The sequence below is a fragment of the Rhinolophus hipposideros genome, assembly GCF_964194185.1.
Source record: "Rhinolophus hipposideros genome assembly, chromosome: 4".
Lineage (NCBI taxonomy): Eukaryota > Metazoa > Chordata > Mammalia > Chiroptera > Rhinolophidae > Rhinolophus > Rhinolophus hipposideros.
The window spans coordinates 66,409,956-66,424,008 of record NC_138050.1 but is presented as its reverse complement, the minus strand read 5'-3'; the positions used below and the strand labels follow the sequence as shown (position 1 = coordinate 66,424,008).

At 36.6% G+C, this 14,053-nt stretch overlaps 1 protein-coding gene across 2 annotated transcripts in view; it reads left to right on the top strand.

Moving 5' to 3' along the window:
* Positions 1 to 14,053, top strand: part of GPC6 (glypican 6) — a 1,046,737-nt gene that overhangs the window by 932,643 nt on the left and 100,041 nt on the right. For both annotated transcript variants that reach the window (XM_081045970.1, XM_081045969.1), the window contains exon 5: positions 8,531 to 8,661. In XM_081045970.1, coding sequence (XP_080902096.1) covers positions 8,531 to 8,661 — 131 coding nt within the window. The remainder of the gene's footprint in view (positions 1 to 8,530; positions 8,662 to 14,053) is intronic.

The window sequence follows — 14,053 nt, the reverse complement described above, 5'->3', positions numbered from 1 at the left end:
AGTCCCAAGAGGGCAAAATATTCTCTCTGGCAGTTTTATGACTCAGAATATTAGAAATGAAAATATCTTAGCTATAGAACTGCCTTAAAAATCAAAAACAAAAATTTTTTTAAAGTATACTCTAAAACGGGATATAGACCTTCTGAATAGGTAAGTTCATGTTCTCTATTGTGGTTATTCAGGTCATGTCTGCCTGCTGCTGTTGTGTGTCCCTCAGTCCCCACTAGCTGTGCTCTCTCTCCAGCCCTCTCCTGAAACACGTTCCTGTCCAAGCTTTCTGGAACATTTTAATCAATCAATTTGGGTGAAAGCAAAGGACATGTATACTCAGTGTGCCCATGTCCCGCAAGCCACGGGAAAAAGCAGAGCCTTCTAATTACATCCAGGCCATGGGCATAAATGAGCCTATATATAAACACTGAAGCAGGTTTTTTGGGTTTTGGTTTCTTTTCCATTTAATGAGTAACTAAACTCGGTGCCAATGCATGAATATACCAGGGTGCTTGTAAAATTGCTTGATTTATTTTTTTTATTCTTTAGTCTGCTTCTCAGTAAGGAACGTATCTTGGTTGGGCTACAACAATGGTACTGCAGATGTAAGAGAGGGTGAGCGTTGCTTCTAAAGAAAAAACAAAGTTGGAGACTATGGAATTCTGATAGAACAATAATGTATATTGTGCTTATAATTTTCATTTGTCAAAAAGTACATTAGGAAAAATGGAGATTTAACACAGAACTTTGAAATGACATTTTATTATCTTAATTCAAATTTCCCTCCGAGAAAAAAAAAATATTAATGTTCATGTGTTTGGCCTTTGTCCCTTCAAAGAGTCTAAATACCATGAATGTGGCAACCATGGGCTACTGCTGTACCCCTACCACCAGCAAGTCACAGTGACACAGTGACACTCCTTACCGCATAACAAATATTTATGAGGTTAAGTTAAGCTTATTTCAATTAAACTTTCTCTTTTTTCAGCTTTATTGAGATAATTAGCATAAAACATTGTGCAAGGTTAAGGTGTATGTGTATATTGCAAAATGATTATCACAATAAGGTTCGTTAACACTTTCACCTCACATAGTTTACCGTGTGTGTGTGTGTGTGTGTGTGTGTGTGTGTGTGTTGAGAACTTTTATGACCTACTCTCTTAGCAACATTCAAGTCTCCAAATCCAGCATTGATAACTATAGTCTCCTTCTGTCCATTAGATCCCAGATCTTACTCGTAACTAGAAGTTTGTCCCTTTTGACTACCTTCACCCATTTCCCCCAAACCCATCTTGACTGACTTTTCAAGGTTATTTCTAAGCTACTTAGAAAAAGCTTAATAACATCTCCTTTAGAAAGAAAAAGGCTTTTTTTTTTTTGCCTCCTCTAGATCATTTTGAAAATCATTCACTTCCAGTTTAAAATCAGTGTGCAGCGAAATCATTTGTGATTTTACATCTCCTTTTCTCAAGGAGTAAATAAAAAACATATGTTTGATCATATGAAGTCATACTTAATATTTTTTACCCTAGAGGAGCATAAACATGCAGAAGTCCCTGCAGCAAGATAGTTTTCATTCCAATGCCATCCAGAGATCCGAGATAATGTCTAGCTCTCTGTCACAGCCTTTGCTCTTCATAAAGTCAAATACTCAAGACAAAAATCACAATCTTTGCCTTCTTCCAAACCTGCTCTTTATCTCTCTCCTGCTGAAATCCCAGAGGAAATATCTATCCTCACCTGAGGATAACTGGTGTGCTGTACCGTAACGAAATGCTGTAAGACGCTGCTAGAGCAAATTCTTTTTGTACGTTCCCTCTGGGGCAGTTTTATTTTTTATTGACCATTGCAGTGTTTGTAAACAGGGATTACATCATAAATGGCAAATTTGTCAAATATTAATTGACTAGAATTCTGAGCATTCGAATCTTGTCAAACAGTGGGAAAATATCTCTGATTATTTTGTAAATATTGTAATTTGTCTGTTCCAGTGTCCTGTTGTCACCAAATAAATTATCCCCATGTTTAGCAGCTTAAAATATTGTTAAAAATCACAGTACTGTAGCTCAGGAATTCCAGCAAGGCTCAGCTGGCTCATTCTTTGGCACCGCATACGTTGACTATAGTCACCAGATGGTTATCAGCTGACAGATGGGCTGGGCTGGAAGGTTGTACACTGTGTCACTCATATGCCTGGCACCTTGGCAGATGTGTCAGTCCATTGTGGCTGCTGTAAAAAAATACTATAGACTTGATGGCTTAAACAACAAACATTTATTTCTCATTGTGCGCAAGGCTAGGGAGTCCTGGATCAAGGCACCAGCGAATTCGGTGTCTGGTGAGAGCCCCCTTCCCGGTTCATAGTCTTCTCACTATATCAAGGGGTGAGAGAGATTTCTATAAGGACACTAATCTCATTCATGAAGGCTCCACCCTCATGACCTAGTCATTTCTACCTCCTAATATAATCTCATTGGTAATTACATTTCAACATGTGGATTTTAGGGGAACATAAACATTCCATCTATAACAGCAGAGGTAGCTGGAAATCTGGGCCTAGTTGGAACTGTCACCTGGGTTGTCTACATATGGTCAGTCCAGCATGGTGATCTCAGAACAGCCTTTAAAAGACACAGAGTGGAACCTACATTCTCTTAAATACCAGCTCTAGAAACTGACAGTGTCACTTCCTCTGTATGCTATTAGTCACAGTAGTCACAGAGCCATCCAGATTCAAGGAGACAGGCCATATACCCCACCTTTCAATGGCAAGTGAGTCAAAGACTTTGTAGCCATCTTTAATTGGCAATGGGCACATCATGAGAAAAAGGTGCATTTTGTATCTCTCAATAATGAGCAAAGCAGCTATAGTCAGACCATTAATTTCATATACAAAAGAGGACCAGCTAGACATCTTAAAGTCATCGTGAGCCTTTTACTCCCTTAGCCTTCACATCTGTTGATGCCAGTACTTCTACCAAAATATCTTACAAGTTATTTCCTCTCCTTTCCACTTCCACTGCCCAATGGAAGTGCCTTACAATAGCTAACCTTTGTTGAGAGCTAATTATGTATTAGGCATTGCTCTCACAACTTTACAGGCACTACCTCATTTGATTCTTCACCACCACTATTTAGTAGAAATTGTCATAATCTCTATTTCACAGATGAAGAAAATGGGACTCTGTGAATTAAGTGATAATACGTTATCTCTCAACCATTTAACGGAAGGGCCTAAATGGAAACCCAGTCACCTGACTCCATCTAACCAGAGTCAGATTTTCTCACTCCTAACCAGAAAATCTGAGCTTACATGAACGGAATGCCTTGGTCCAGAAGAGTTGTTTTGTCTGCAGCCTGGCTCCTCACTTTTGCACGGCACATTCTGTTTGAGCTGCTACGCACTCCACCTGTGCTAACACATAGTTAGAAATCTCTGTGTATATCAGAATCTCATGTTACGATATCACTTATTTCTAATCCATCTAAATTTTATTTTTCATTTAGAAACAAAAGTTACATATACTTCTTGAGTAAGACAAAAGTCTTTTGTTTAGAAAAAAAAAAACTTCAATGAAACAGGAGCTTTGTGCAGAAAAGATCACATGATCATTAACTGACATCCTAAAACTGCCCCGGTTTAATTGGCAATAGATAACAGCTCCAAGACCATAGTTTAAAAATAATGTTCCATATATTTCAAAATATAAATGGCACAGAGATAATTAAGATAGCACAGGATGGCAGCCTCTGGAGCAAGTTATGGCCATGTGTAACTTAATTGGTTTCAGAGAAACTTACCAACTACTGCCTTATGTCATTAAAGTATTGCGTGTTTCTGTCACTTTGGGAAGATAGAGAAACATGACTTTCCTCAGCCCCAAAGGAAAGGGAAGTTTCTCCTAACACCTGGGAGCTTGACTGAGGACAGCCTTGCCCGGCAGGTGGGAGGCAAACCAGTCAAGCAGAAATACCATTGGCTGCCCGATGGGCTTTTCTGGAGTCTGTGGCCCAGGGATTGCCACCATTTGCACCCAGCCATTTTCCTAGTCCCAGAGCTGTATGGCTCTGGCCTTCTACTGTCACTTTCTCACCTAGAAATTTATTTAGACTAGACTCCTACAGACAGGAGCTGTAATCATGATCCTCTGTAGTGGAAATGCAAAATAGTAGAGAAGTTTTCTGAAAAGTTGCTTTTCCTTTTGTGGCCCTGGAGGATCCTGTCATGTATATTTAGAACAGAAAGAGGAATTGGGGGAACAGATAATAATATTATAAGGAGACATGTATTTTTGGGCTTTTTCATTGAAATATAATTGACACATAACATTATATTTAGTCCAAGGTATACAGCACAGTGATTTCATATATTTATATATCTCACAATAATTACCATAGTAAGTCTACTTAGCACCCATCACCCCACATAGTTACAATTTTTTTTTTCTTGTGATGAGAACTTTTAAGGTCTACTCTCTTAGCAACTTTCAAATATGCAATACAGTATTGTTGGCTGTAGTCATCATACTGTACTTTACATCTTCAGGACTTATTTTTCTTATAACTTGAAGTTTGTACCTTTTGACCACCTGCACCCATTTCTCCAACCCCATACTCCCTACCTCTGGCAACCACCAATCTGTTCTCTGTATCAGATGAGTTTGAGGGTTTGGGGGTGTTTTTTTTTTGGTTTTTATTTTGTTTTTGTTTTTTATTCCACATATAAGTAAGACCATACAGTATTTGTCTTTTTCTGTCTGCCTTACTACCCTTGGCACAATGCGCTCAAGTTCCATTCATGTTGTCGCCAATGGCAGGATTTCCTTCTTTGTATGGCTGAATAATATTCCATTGTATATATACATCACGTCTTCATCCCGTCATCTGTTGATGGACATTTAATGTTGTTTCCATGTCTTGACTATTTTAAATAATACTACAATGAACAAGAGGATGTGGATATCTTTTCAAGATAGTGATTGCATTTCCCAGAAGTGTAATTGCTGGATATATGGCAGTTTGATTTTTAATTTTTGAGGAACCCCCATATTGTTTTCCATAGTGGCTGTACTATTTACATTCCCATCAGCAGTGTACAAGGGTTACCTTTTGTAGTTGATCAGCTCAATAATCATTACTACTCTTTTCTTTATTGTGGTAAAAAGAAAACAACCACACATAACATAAAATCTACCTCTCCACAAATTTTTAAGTGCACAATATAGTGTTGTTAACTGTATGTACATTACTACCATTAATGGTGATTCTCAGGTTTTGAGCCAATCTATTGGCTTTTGAGTCTTCAATGGATAATCTAATTTTATTTAGTAAAGTATTCTTATTTATGTATATTTTTAAAATTAGTATTATCTCAAACCAGATAACAAATAGCTTAAAGTAACATATTCTGACTGGTGACCAAAATTAAAAGAAAAATAAATAGGTATATACTTACATCAAAAATTTGTCATTATAAGTTAGTTTGTATCACAAAGCAAATGAATTGAAATTAAAAAACGGAAGTATAGAAGCAAGCAATTTGAGTAAGTGTGGCCATTGGGTTACATGTTTAATAGTATATAGAATCATCAATATGATTGCCTTTTTCCAAGGCCACACAGACAACTGCTTGGGAGAGGGTCACCATGAACACTTCTATCATGGCAAGGGTCAAAAAAGACGAGATGAGTTTGCAGACCTAGGAACCTAAAAGACAAGCACTATCGTGGGGTAGAAGCAGGAACAAAAAGATTGAAATCACCAAAGAAACACTTCCCAACTTAATGATACAAATCAAACAGTTTTTTTGCCTTACCTATTGAATGAAATGTCTAATAGAGAAGGGAGCGCTTTAATTTAATCAATTAAGAGAACCATCCAGAGATGTTTTAGATCCCATAATTTCAAAGTGTGACACTATGCTCTCCTTATGACCCAACCAAAAGTTGTCCTTTTTGCCCAAAGCACAACTGCTTTCAGACTTCCAGTAGAGCCAACATTCTTGCTATCTCAACTCAACCCATTCATATTGGATAGATATCCTGCAACAGAGCAGTACTCTGTATAATGATTTCTGCAAATATTTACATAAAACACACAATTAAGTATTCCATAGTTTTCAGTTCCTTTAATTGCATTTTTAATAACTGCATGCTGCCAATTCTTTATCATGTACAAGGATTTTTTCATTCTTCCAGCAGGATACACTTGTGTAGAGAAAGTTGCTCATATGTCATAATTAATTTTCATCAAAAAGCCTTTTGGAAAGTCTAACGGTAAAGGGGATTATTTTTGATAAACCACCAGAAAGATGTAATGATATTAAAGAAACAGACCAGCTTTCAGGCAACAGTTACCCACCTTTTAAAACCTTAAAGGAGAAAGCATCTTTAGTATCAAAATACTACAACCACACAATCTGCATCCTCTGTCTACATCATCAAGTAATTAGGTCAGTAAGATCTGGAGAAATCACTGCTTTTGTTCTAAGATCCTGCTGTGACATACACAGATAGGTCTACACTACCTAGGAAAAAAGAAAAAAAATCACAAAATGTTAGGGCTTCTTTATGAGTCCTTGTTCACATTTAAGTTTTTCACTTAAAAAATGTTATCAGAATAACATGGGACACAGTACTGGGGGTGGGGCTGGGGTACAGGACCTCCCTAATGCTCCAGATGCCACCCTGAATGCATTTGCTCTGTCATTCCACGGGAGGGCGGGGGGGGGGGAGGGGGGGGGGGAGTAACGACTCAGTTATGGGGTCAGGCTGAGAAAGCCAGTTGAACAGTGTAAAAGCTGATGCTGTTCACAAAGCCTGGTGCTCTTGAAAAATGTGACTCTCCCTGTTTCCCAGACAGTACTGTATCTTTCTTATGAAAAAATCGTCTATCTTAAAAGGTTCCTCATGTGCCTAACTCATAACTACTTATAACCCTGAAATGTGTTGATGTTGGACTGTAGTTGAGCATGGTTGGATACGTAATAAAAATAATTTGCTTTCCTTACACGAGTACAATAAAAAAGCTACTATAACTAGTGTTTTACATTAATAATGTAGTACATTTAGAAAGCAGATGATATATTTCCAGTTGCATGCTTAAAATATTCATGCACAGAGAGAAAAAAAGCATAGGGCATATACCAAACTTTTTATAGTGTCATTCTAGGAAGAGGGATAATGGGTGCATTACTCTCCTTCATTTTTCTTTTCTGTATTTTGTGTTTGATAATAAACATGTATTATTTTGGGAAAAGGAGAGTATTTTAAGATTGGCTCCCACGAACTTTGACAATTGAAAAACTTGAGATCTATTGAGTTTCTATGTTAAAAGTCCAGACTATGCTATCTAATGTGGTAGCCATAATCTCAAGTGACTATTTGAAATTATATTTAACTAAAAGCAAATTAATATATTAACAATTTAAACTTTCAGTCACAGTAGCCACATTTCAAGTTTCAAATACCACATTTTCCTCATCACAAGAAGTTCTATGTGACAATCTTAGTGGAGACAAATTACCTAGATAAGTTACTTCCTGGATACTAAGACCAAAAGTGGGCCACTTTTAGTAGAATAGGAATGGACATATGCCCTTCACGGTAGACACTGAGAGACTCCTCAACACCGGTCCCTTTCATACACTTCTCTAATCTATGGCCCAATAAGCTCAGATATTTGTCCCATAGCCATTCAACTAGTTAGTGACAGAGCAAGGACAAGAATCCAGGGCTACCAACTCCTAATTTATGAATTAATGTGCTAAGCACCATAATAAGCCTTGAATATACAAAACCAAGTATGAGAAGTTTCCCTGTCCCCAGGAGTGTCAGAGTGCAAAAACAGAAGGGATGCTAGATAGAGTGATAGCACAAAGTAGGACAAGTCTGTTCTTCTCTGGAAATCCAGAAATGATTCACATATGTATATATGCTTGAATTGGGTCTTGACATTTGTGCATCTAAATTCACAAATCATCACTTCTCCAATATTCTCAATTTCCTCCACACTCCAGAAGAAAAGAGGTTAAACTCCATTTTTGAAATGCAGCTGATCCCTGACCTAATACTGTGTTTCCTTTTTCTAACTTTATGTGGGATAGTTAAATATGTTCAACTCTCTTACGCTCTTAATTTGAACTAATTTTCTCATTTTCAGTTCTTGTTCCATACACATAAAATAATTTTAAATCTTCAAATGAAATAAAATACTTTTTTTAAGATTTAGTCATCAATTCCATTTTTAGACTATTTAAAAGCAAGTAAAAAAACTCGAATAAATGGTTATTTTTCAGCCAGTTGTGTTGGAAACGTTTAAACATCAGTTAAGAACCTGGAGCTCCCCGTTCTCAAGTAAATCATGCTCCTTTATTTTTTTTTTTGTTTGTTTGTTTTGTTTTTTTTCAGTCAATATTCTTTTTTTTAATTTTTTTATTTTTTTAATTAAATTTATTGGGGTGACAATTGTTAGTAAATTTGCATAGATTTCAGGTGAACACACAATGGGATTTATAGACGATGCTCCTTTATTTTAACAGATGCAATGCTCTTGGTGGCAGAACGACTGGAAGGACCATTCAACATTGAGTCAGTCATGGACCCCATAGATGTCAAGATATCCGAAGCTATTATGAACATGCAAGAAAACAGCATGCAGGTGTCTGCAAAGGTATTTGCATTAGTCATATGTCTACTAATAAGGAATGTGCAGTAATCTGAAAATGAAGTAACTAGATATGTCAGCTGGGATTATAAATTCTAATACGTTGTCAGTGAGCTTTTCCTGTCAAGCTACAAATTTGCTACTTCATTAAAAATGTCTAACAAAATGGCATTGAGAAAGGAAGCAATATTTTAGTTCACAACTACTCCATCATGAAGAAATTATTGGCTGCTAAAAAGTTTCAGAGAGCCCAAAGTATATTGACTAATCCCTCACATTTGTGACCAATTTGGGGGGAATTTTCTTTTTAATGTTTGAAATTTCTGCACACCCTTACCCTGTTTTCTCTCATGGAACTTCTAATTATATTTTCAGCTGTGCAAACCAGGAAAATGTCCTATATGTTCATTTGTAAATAATTAAACATTCCATCTGACTTCCTCTTTTAAGACTATGGTGTAGCCTTCATTAATGTATCTTCAGGGTAAAATGCTCATTTGTGTGAAGTCAAGTCTTTTTGTAAAAAGAAAAATATTAGTACATTTTCATAAATCATATGAGACAGAGCTTCTGGGTTTGCAGCTGCAGAACACAAATACCAGGTGCACAATTTTTATTTGTCCCCACCCATTTGAAGATAAACAGGACCCGCCTTAAGCAAAATTGAGAAGTTTGCAATGGGTCCCCAGCCTTTTCCTTCATCACCCCCTTTGCACCCACATTGATGACTGCATAATGCCTTTCTGTTCTTTTAACCAGTCCCCTTGTCATGAAACACCAACCAAACCTATATCAGTCTTTTAAACCTGGTGACTAAGTGATTACATTTTAATGGAAAGTCATTCACACAAAAATATGTCCAACAAGGAGTTGCACACTTAGTTTTCTTAGATTTCTAAGAATCTTTTGTGAGATTTCAAATACAACAAGGAGGAGAGGATGGGTGGTGGAGAGAAATTGCAGAGCAAAAAGAGAGCCACGGAATAAAACTAGGGCTCCTTGGCTGAGTATGAACCAAAGTAGATTTGGGCTTTTCGGGCTGAACGGGTAGCAAGCAGGAAAAGAAGGAATCTGGACTGAGTCCCTTTCTCTCTCTCCTTGGCAGACGGATGGGCCAAGATTTCCATGGGCCTCGTTCTGGGTTTTGATGAGCTTGAGATAACCTGCGTAAAGAAGAATGTTCCAAATTGCCCTCATCTGTTGGGGAAATAGCACATTTGGGAATTCCATGAAAATCTATTTTCTTTCTTTCCTCTGAAAAAATAGCAGTCATCTATCTGTTCCTCTCAAATCTATTGCCTAGAAACCAATTAATGTTGTTTTGAGAGGCCAAATACCCCTGCAGCCCTTGAGTCACCAGGCACTTAAATTGCTGATGTTCAAAATGGCTCTAGAGAATCAGGCATGAAAACACGTGGACAAAACTGTCTGTGCCCTGTGAGCCCCCGACACTTCTTAGAAGCAGAGGTTTTCATTGGTGTGTTCCCATATGTGTTCAAGTCAAATTATTCTAGAAAAATTTTTCTAAAAGGTCAGATGGACTCTTTTTATTAACAGAATATGGATGACACATTTTTGTGGAATGTGTCCGACTATGTTATAATAGCATGGCTGTTCATAAGGACTATACTTTTAAAAGACACATTTCTTTGTAAGAAATGTCAGAATCAAGAGTCAAAATAATGTAGGATATGTAAGAGTACACGCACATGAGAACATATAGTATAGAGGGTCATAAAATAGTAGAAAAAATGTCAAATGAGCTAGAAACTTTTTTTTAATGTATCTGGTAGTATTGACATAGAGAAAGGGGGATTGTGTGAATTAAAGAAGGGAGAGAAGTTGGGGAACAGATAGGACTCTGCAAGAAAAAGGAATGGGACAGGAAGCAGAGGTATGGAGAAGGGTATGGAAGAACGACAAAAGCCAGCTGTTAAAAGTAATGTGGAGAGGTAAAAGGTGATTGAAATTTGGACACATTCAGCAGGAAACACCAACAGGATTTGCTGATGGAATGCATATGTTCTGAAAAAGGTTTTATTTCCTCAAGGGAATAGAATTTGGAAATATGTAGTCTTGTTTTCCCCAAAAGCCACATCCTTGAAATTAAGCATGCACTAAAGTCTAAAATCTACATCCTAGCTAAGAACTGGATGGTTAAATGTTTTCCTTTTTCAAAGGAACTCTCAGTCACTGCTGATAAACAGTCTCATCAAATTTGAAGTTCTGGATTTCCAGACTTCCCTTGCAGTATTTGCATAATGAGAAGTTTTGTTACCTTCTCATAGGTGAGCTTTGGGTGAGGCCAGAAACTATTTCCTAATTGGGGGCCAGACATCCTGAGAGTTGTAAACCTTACAAATTAAAATGACTTTTTACTCCAGGATATTACTGGCAACTTCTCCTTGGAAAATCACTTACCTTATTACAGCAGTCATTCCCAGAGCCTCTTTCAGAAAAGCAACGAGATTTATAACTGCTGGCTCTTCGTTGAGTGCTTACTACCAGGGACTATAGTGTGCTTTACATGGCTTATTTCATGTAAGATAACAATGCTTGTGATGAGATAGATCTTCCCTCTTGGTTTCTATATGAGAAACAAAACTTAGAATAGTTAAGGAATTTGGAACAGTCTTATGGTGCCTGAGAAGTATGTAGAGGAGAGCCTGACTGTAGAACCCACATTTCTAGTCACTGCATCAAAATGATGTGGGTACCTACAAAGCCAGTCTCACGCAAGGTCAGGGTTAAGTAAATGTCTGCTGAATAGATCAAGTAATAAGAGGAAGTTCAATACCCTTCTGTAAAACCTGCATGAGAAGGTAAGGAAACTGAAGTGGGAAAGTCAGGAGGACTTAAGTTGTCTGTCTTTCCATCTGATTCCCTTTATAACTATACCTAGAACTTCCCACCATGATAAATTCTCATGAAAGATTTCTCTTATCTAGATCAGTCATTCATTGCTTTCAATCTTTCCTAGAGTTTTAATAATACAAAATATAGCAGTCTACTTTTTTCTTCCTTCTAGCTGAAGGCAATAATTGAACATATCATAGTTTCAGCTATAAAATCCCCCTTCTCTAATGCAGTGGTTTTCATTATCTCTATAGTAGGAAGTGGCTAATCTTTTGTATTTCATCACTGAAATCATGAATTAGAGGTATTTACAGACTAAAGAAAAGAGTTAGTCTGACTATGTATGTTCATGCTCCAATCTTGTCTTAGATCTGTTTTTATAGGTATTGTCAGATCCTTTTTCTTCTATTTAGCCCATAGCTAAGCTGTTAGGGGTAAGAAACACTGACATTCCTTTTAAGAAAATACATTGACTAACCCATATTTAGAATCCAGTTATAATATTTTGGTAGTAACATTATGGCACTCGTTTTAAACTCTTGATTTGCATATCTTTTGTACAATATTTATATGTATGTGCAAATGTATATATACATACATTTTTAAGGACTGGGGACAATAGCATATTAAAACTTTTGTTGGTTCTTTTTGAACAAATAATCACCTAGTAACAATGATAATCATCATGACTAACATGAGTTGAGCACTTACTATGTTCATTCAACAAATACACTGTTATGTACCAGACATAAGGATATAGCAGAGTACAAAATAGATTCTCTGCTCTCATGTCAGTCTTTTCCTAGATGCCTTATATATTTATTTCAAATCCTCACAACAATCTTGTAATTTCCTGGTTTTATATGTAAAGAATGTTAAATTTAGAGAGATTAAGTAGCTTGTCTGAGGTGTTGCAACTAACAAGTAGCTGAGCTGAGATTGCAGCCCAGAACTGTCTGATCCAAAGAAACAGATTTTCCTAGGGTGCCACAGTTTTCTCAATAAGTGTCTTCCCCCCAGGACCAGATATACTTCAGCACTGGAGGAACCAACCCTGTAAGGGAGGGCTGTTGCCTGAAACATACTACAGGGAACCTACTAATAAGAAACACAAGCTGTTCATTCTTCAAGCCCCAACCAAGCTCATTACATTCACCAACTTTACAATCTTCATCAAAGACAGTAAAGCACACTCATTATTCTACCACTTCTGTTACTCACTCAAATCAAAGAACTTTACAAGTTTTGGAAATTTCCCAAGGGAAGGGCAGACAAAACTTTCTGAGTCTCTTGCCTATGAAATTTCAAATGTGTTGATAATCTCCTTCTTCTATCAGGGAAGATGAAACTGATCTCACTTGACATAATTTAACTATATTAGGAGTAATTTCAAACCTAATCCAGGAAAAGATTGGTTTGTCGGATATAATCTAAATTAAGAAGGAAGACTTATTAAATTCCAATTGAAACCATCCGTTCAATTAATACTTATTGCAGACAAAGGTAGAACCCATTACAGAAAAGCAGGATGGCCTTCAGGTACTTAATTTTCTCCAGACAATTCTTTCTGAATCTACAACTCAAATAAAGATGAAAACACCTAAGAGAATGAGAAAAGAATGTAATAATTTCTGCCTCTAACTAATGGGTCTCAGTTTCCTCATCTGTTGAATGAAGACTGAACTGTCCTCTAACAGTTTACAATTTTACCGACATTATCTGTTACCTAAGATTAGGTTTCTTTTTCTAGCATCCAGATACTTTGCTTTTCTCTGGATTTTTGTCCTTTCAAAATATTCAGATATAAATAATATCTTGGGAATTCACATGGAGAAAATATCTTCTTTCAGCTACGAGGACATTGTTTAGAATTTAGTTTGAATAAATATACGTTTATTCCAATAGTGTTTATTTTCCCTTTTTTTTTAGCCCCTGTATTATGTTTGACTTTCTTAAGGCAGTAAATATATTATTCCTTGTAGTATGGTTACTTGTGTACTTACCTCCTCCTTCCCAGGATTATAAATTATTGGAGGACAAGAACATCTTATTCATTCTTACATTCTACAGAGAGCCATCTTAATAGGTCATTTTACACAATGGAAGAAACAGTTCATTTTGCTGAGTTGAATTCGGAACATGAAAGTGTAATGCCACAGGGACTTCAACAATAAGGAATAGGAAATACCTGAAAATGTATTTGAAGTGAGTCTAGTATTCTTTAAAATAGCATAAAGGTTACAAGATCAGATTTTGACATCAGTCGGATCTTGGATCTGTTTTTTTCTAGTTGTATGACTTAGGGCAAATTATTTATCTTTTCAAAACTCAATTAACTTACATTAAAAATGAGGATGCTAGAAATACCTACTCACGGGGTCATTGGAGAGTAAAATGATATAGTCCATAGAAAATGCTTAGCATGGCTATATCAATGAAAACTATGCATACAAGTTAAGCATTTTAATAGTTATTGAAAATGTCCATGATACGAAAATTAGAAAGAGCATTGACTCTGTGGTTTCACCTCATCCATGATGGT